The sequence below is a fragment of the Pelodiscus sinensis genome, chromosome 20 (genome assembly GCF_052426305.1).
Source record: "Pelodiscus sinensis isolate ZL-2025 chromosome 20, ASM5242630v1, whole genome shotgun sequence".
Classification (NCBI taxonomy): Eukaryota; Metazoa; Chordata; order Testudines; family Trionychidae; genus Pelodiscus; species Pelodiscus sinensis.
Genome location: NC_143071.1, coordinates 7227015 through 7233618, shown reverse-complemented (window position 1 = coordinate 7233618; position 6604 = coordinate 7227015). Strand labels below are relative to the sequence as shown.

At 44.8% G+C, this 6604-nt stretch overlaps 1 protein-coding gene across 3 annotated transcripts in view; it reads right to left on the bottom strand.

Moving 5' to 3' along the window:
- Positions 1-251: 251 nt before the first annotated feature.
- LOC102462448 (ABC-type organic anion transporter ABCA8-like) overlaps positions 252-6604 on the bottom strand; it is an 82470-nt gene continuing 76117 nt past the window's right edge. For all 3 annotated transcript variants that reach the window (XM_075903994.2, XM_075903993.2, XM_075903995.2), the window contains 3 exons: positions 6356-6435; positions 3393-3448; positions 252-2208 (listed from right to left, as the gene is read on the bottom strand). In XM_075903994.2, the coding sequence (XP_075760109.2) occupies positions 2110-2208; positions 3393-3448; positions 6356-6435 (235 nt within the window). In that variant the 3' untranslated portion in view covers positions 252-2109. The remainder of the gene's footprint in view (positions 2209-3392; positions 3449-6355; positions 6436-6604) is intronic.

Here is a 6604-nt window from a genome sequence, read left to right as displayed (position 1 = left end):
GCGATAAAGGATTCTGCCTCACATTCTAACATGCATTGCTGCTGCTCTCTGTGATCAAGAGAGCCACCTTCCCAGTCATCTTCACAAATTTGCCTTGGCAGGCTTCTTTAAGTCCTTTGTCATCTCAGCTGTTGTTTCAGCATCATGCAATCACTAATCCAAAGAGCAAAGGTGAACATTTAGCAGCTTAGTGAGCCGTACACGGTTACAGAGCAATACCAGATTTTCTTTTCTAGACAAGGAGAGAGAGATAACACATCAAACCACACTTTATTGCAATATTTTTTCAGACTCTCTCCTATAGACAAGGTGGTATTAGGCATTTTCTGCTGGATAACGCACAATAGGCATACTTGATGACTGACAACAGTATACAAGCCATCAGGAGTTGTAGTTTTCTTAAGCCACAAGCAGATCTGGTGTAGAGTATTCCATCACTCCCAAGCAATTGATCTGTTGAGGGATACACTGGTGTTGTGGTGATGTTGTCCACGGAATATTTGCAAGACAAGGCAGGGGAAGGAAATATCTTTTAAGAACCCACTTCTGCTGGTGAGAGAAATACTCTTTGGCCACTTACACAGGCTTCCTTCACCCATTTTGTTTCTCTGTTGAGGGAGTTTGCCATTGTAGCGCAAGAAGTAACACCTTGTGAGGCTTGCTGGCAGTGTTGAAAAACAACCCTTGATCCTTGCCTGGGACTCCATGCACAATGGGTAGCTGGTGTTTGAAGCACTTGGCTGATGCCATTGTGTGTTGCTTGGCAGGTACAACCCATCGCAACAGTCGACCTGGAGGCCACAAATGTGTGACTCAGCAAGGCCAAGTCATGATTCAAAGGATTATAAGGTAGAGATGGAGGAAGGTGTGGCCAGCAGTTGTAGCTATTTAAGGTCTCAGGAAGAGAGAGACATCTAGGAAATTCAGAACAGGCAGCAATTCCAGTTGATACTGATGATAGCTATCAGGATTGTATTCACTACACATGTAAACAATTTAATCCGTATGAAGTTGGAGTTAGGAATTTATCAGTGACACACACACAAGTACTACTACTAGTACCAGTGGTATTGCACTGCTTCTTAAGTTTTTGTCATTGTCTCCTACAAATAAAGCTGAAGAAGCAATATCCCTTTGACATCAGTCCTGGTCCTCTGCAAATGTCCAAGTGGCATGTCAAGGAACAGCCAAACAGAACTACCATTAACATCCGAGATGAGAACATGTTTCTAAGTATCGCATATTGAACATACCTCGCAGCGAGTCACCTGAAGGTCCAACAATATAAAGAATCCTGCAGTAATGAGATCACTCTAGTAGACTGTTGAGACTAGTATAAAAGCCACCAGGCTCAGTTGGTGGACTGACCATTCTAATCCCATAAAAGCACTTGTGCTTCCCTACAGAGGTGACCTCTCTGTTGGACTGTTAAGAAGGTTGCTTAGTTAACGAGAGATCCCTCCATGCATTAGGTAAGGGAAGCTGAAAAAAACCCAGGACACTTGCAGAAAGAAACTGATTATAGGTCTGATTTTGCTCTTACTTACACTGGTGCAAATCTAAATAATTTAGCTGCGGGGAGAGGACTAAAACCATCATCAATCTACAAAGAAAAATCAGACCTAGTATATCCAACCATCTGTTCATTGCTCATCACTGCAATACACGAATTCCTGCCGATGGGTTTTATACATGCAGTCACTTCACCACTAGTATTTAATTGAAAACTCCACTGTATTTGTGTGAGAAGTGTGATATCCCTTTTACATTTCTATACAGGTGGCTTTTTAGGCTTCTATTCTGCCTTGTGGTATCTATAGATTGGAATCAGTCTGATTTTGCCCATGAGTTCTCTCTTCTTGTTATTGGTGGCCAACCGTTTTTTGGTCCAATTTTTTAATTCAGCTCCCACTTTCTAATTCAGCTCCATGTCTCACACTGTATCCTCTGGTCAAAAATGAAATGTGGGCATAAAAAATATTTGTCATGATGACTAGCTGAACTTTTCTGCCTTATCATTACCATACTGATATACTGGCTCTAACGTAGTATGTAATTGGACATGCTAATAGCATTTGTAATAGCGATACAGGGCACTGGTGCAGAGCTTTAATGATCATCTTGTTGAAGGAGTTTCTGTTCTGCTGTATTATCTGGAGTCATAGCAAAATCCTCTCCCTCCTGTTCTCTTGAAAGCTCTAAGAACACCTGAAACATGAAAGTTAAAGGAAGGGTCTAATTAGTTCCCAGGACTGGAAACAAAAGATCAAATTACTCTGGTTAGATTTATAACTATGTCTCCAACAATCAGCTTTGACACAAAGAAGATCTTGCAACTAAGGGTACGGCTAGGCTACATCTTTTTTCCGGAAAAAGCTACGCAAAATGCACACCGCATTTTGCATAGTTTTTCCGAATCTTTTGTCGGAAGAGGCTTTTCCAACATTTGGCCTGTCTAGACTGGACCAAATGTCGGAAAAAAACCCTCTTTCGGAAGCTCCCTTATTACTCGTGGAACAAGGAATACAAGGGCTTCCGAAAGAGCGCGTGTACTCTTCCGCAAAAAAAAAAAAAAGTGAAAGAGCAAACACGTTCTCTGGACGTGGAACAGTTCTTCTGGGATATCGTGGAAAAACTGTGTAGTCTAGCCATACCCTAAGAGAAAGACATAACACAAGAGAGTGTTTCTGCACACCAAACCCAATAAGATGCGACTGATCCGCGGATGAAATAATTCAGTCAAGTGGGGAAGAAAAACCCACACGGGACCAAATTCTAACTGAGCAAACTCACCAATGACCTTCTTTTTGAATACTGGTATATCAGTGTCATTTACATCAAATCACAAAGTGTTGCAATAATTATTGTACTGTTTCTGACAGGTACAGAGGATCGACAGTGCTGAGAAAACCTTTATACCTCTAGCTGATAATGAAGTGGGTTTTATCCACAAAAGCTTGTGCCCTAATAAACATGTCAGTCTAAGGCGCCATGGGACTCCTCCTTTTTGTAGAGACAAACTAACACAGCTCCCCCTCGGATCTTTCATTTAGGAGCTAGCGTTCTTAGTGCACAGGATGGGGATGCAGGAGATGAAGGTTCAATTTGTAGCCCTGCTTCTGATTTGTTGGGTGACCTTGGGCAATTCACCACCCTGGGCCTCAGTTTCCCTGTCTATAAAATGAGAACAATGCTGCTGGCCGACTTGGTGAAACACTTTGAAATCTACCTATGAGAATTGCCGGGTAAGAACAAGGTATCAGTATCATGTGGATTGAGCTGCACACTGACATTCTTCATGTGACATCAAACATGGTCATTTTTATACACTGTATTTTACACACTGTATTTTCAGCTACCATCGCTTAAATAGTATGAACAGCACATTGTACCTGTTCCAAAGTGGACTGAGAAAGGCTGTACTCCTCCAGGTCAAAGGTACGTTTAGCTGGACAAAAAATAAAGACATGTAAGAATTCTCCCCCAAACAGATTTTTTTATGACTTAAAATACTGATTCTTCATGCATGTGGCGAGTCGTCTGTTTAGTTTTCTTCAAGCGCTGTGTGACTCACGCAAACCTTTAAATGGTGCCCTTCCCCCGCTCTGATAGGCAGCAGTGATCTCTGGCAGAAGCTGCTTGCCACACCACCGGAGGGCAAAAGCCCTGAGTTCTATCCCCTGCCTGGTAGGTGGAGAATGGCAGGTGGGGTCGGAGGGGGCTCTGGAAGCTGCACTGTAAATGCAAAAGAGCAGCATACAGCTCACGAGCTGCAGTCTGGCCACCCCTAGGCTAGATAATATGTAGGCCTGCCTCCGTGCAGGGGTATGGAGCCATGACTTCTCAAGATCCCTTCCTGTCCTACAGTGCTAGGATTCTCTGATAGGCAGTGCAAAGTTACACTGGACATGAGCTGACCAGAAATATTTTTCCCACTGCAGAAATTGGAGAGGAGAATGATTTCTTTTTACGCCTTGGTCAAAGTGTTCAACAGAAAATACCGACATTTTGTTGAAAATTATTTTTAGCCCCCAAAATGTAAAACGTGAGGCCAAAATTGCCTTGTTTGGGTAGCGGGGTGGGTTGGCATTCTGATGGCAAACATAACCATTGAGGAAAGCACGTAGTTTTTGCTTGGAAAAAATGTATTTTCTCTCAGTTCTACTGGAAAAAACAGGAGGAAATCCTGGTCCCACTTGAAGTCAACAGCAGAACTTCCATTGACTTCCATGGTGCAAGGATTTTATCTCCAAACTTTTCTACCTAAAGAGTCACCCTCTCGGTTCTCCTGTATGTGTGGTCTAAGCAGGAAGTAGGCACCCTGAAACCTTAGGGTGTGTCTAGACTACATGCCTCCGTCGATGGAGGCATGTAGATTAGACAGATAGGCAAAGGGAAATGAAGCCGTGATTTAAATAATCGCGGCTTCATCTAAATTTACATGGCTGCCGTGCTGAGCCGACAAACAGGTGATCAGCTGTTTGTCGGCTCAGCGCGCTAGTCTGGACGCTCCGCGCTGACCTGAAAGCTTTTTATCGACATCCCTGTTATGCCTCGTAGGATGAGGTTTACCGGGGGTGTCGATAAAAGGCTTTCATTTCGACAGGGGAGCATCCAGACTAGTGCGCTGAGCCGACAAACAGGTGATCAGCTGTTTGTCGGCTCAGTGCGCTAGTCTGGACGCTCCGCGCCGACCTGAAAGCCTTTTATCGACATCCCCGTTATGCCTCGTAGGATGAGGTTTACCGGGGATGTTGATAAAAGGCTTTCATTTCGACAGGGGAGCGTCCAGACTAGCGCGCTGAGCTGATGAACAGCTGATCAGCTGTTTGTCGGCTCAGCGCGGCAGCCATGTAAATTTAAATGAAGCCGCGATTATTTACATTGAGGCTTCATTTCCCTTTGCCAAAAAAACAAATCTACATGGCTCCGTCGACGGAGCCATGTAGTTTAGACGTACCCTTAGGTAGCAAGGAAGGAAGTAAAGCGTATCATTTTCCAGGAGTCTAAGTTCTCTTAAAAAGAGTGAGAGAGAGAAAGAAAGCATGAGGTTACATCTACACAGCAGCATTATTTCGGAATAATGGACGTTATTCCAAAATAACTTTGTGTGTGTCTACACAGCAAGCCCATTATTTCAAAATAATTTCAAAATAACGGGCGGCTTATTCTGGATTCTGTAAACCTCATTCCATGAGGAATAACGTCTCTTCCGAAATAGCTGTTGCAGAATAGCAGTAGTGTGGACGCTCCACTGCTCCTATTTCGAAATAGCTCCTCCCCCAGGCCATTCAAAGTAATTACTCCCCAATGCTTCTTGGGGCTCTAAATTGAGGTAGCACGTCCACATCAGGGGAGCCTACCTCAAACTAATTTAAAGGCTTCCCTGTAGCATAGACGTGCTATTTATAAATAAGCTATTTTTGGAGTATTTCTTCCACAATAGCTTATTCTATGTCTACAGCAGTGTAGATGTATCTTTAGTGAAAAAATCAATGGGACTTAGGTGCTTTCAAGAATTTACTCTAGGTGCCCTGGCCTTAACACATGATCCCTCAGTGTAGAGGAATATCCGTATTTCAGGAAGATCATCATCATGACGGGTGATCAAAGCAGATGTTTGTTGCTCTGACACCCCTCTAATAATGCCTGCCTTCCACAGGCACCCCTCCTGGAGCGGTCAGGAGCAGTCAGGTTGATTTAGTTGGGATTGGTCCTGCCTTGGGCAGGGGGCTGGTCTTGATGAGTTCCTGAGGTGTCTTCCAGCTATATGATTCTAGAGCAGTGGTGAGGAACCTCTGGCTCACAGGCCGCACGCGGAGCTTCAGGGGTCAGCTGCTGGCGGGCTGCCAGATGTTTTGTTTACCTGAGCATGCACAGACAGAACTGCACATGGTTCCCAGTCGCTGTGGTTCGCCGTTCCTGGCAACTGTGGGAAGCGGCGCGGGTTGGGCCACCTACTTCCTGCATTGGCTCGGACCTTCCCATTCCTACTTCCCATTGGCTGGGACCAGTGAACCATGACTATGGGGAGGGGTGAGTGACTGTGCCCGTGGACATACAGGTAAATCAGGCATCTGGCGCCCTGCCAGTGGCTAACCCTGACGAACCGTGTGTGGCCGCCCCCCACTCCTGTTTCAGAGCATCCGTTGGACTGCTCAGTAGGCCCCAAAGTTGGAGTTGACAGGACCAGAACCTTAGCTTGGTTTAAACTGCCATAGCTCTGTAGACTTGAATACAGCCAGGCCTGTCTACATCCACAGAGGGCTCGGCCCAAACTGGTTTGACAGCAACACAGACAACTTAAAATGCAGCTTCCTACAGATATTCCAGCGTTTGACAACATCCCTCTTACCTGCCTCCAAACTGAGAAAGGCCTGAGACAGGGACTGTACATTTTCCATTGGTATCTTATAGACCATCAAAGAGGAATACCTGAGAGAAGAAACGTGCAGAAGGTGACCAGAACGTTTAAGCCATGTTTTGATCACAGTTGACATGCACATGCACAGGGAGAAGATTTCTGTTGACGAACGGCTCTTCAATATAGCAGACAAGAACAATTTGTACAGTGGGAAGTGCCAAGAGTCATTGACTCAAACGG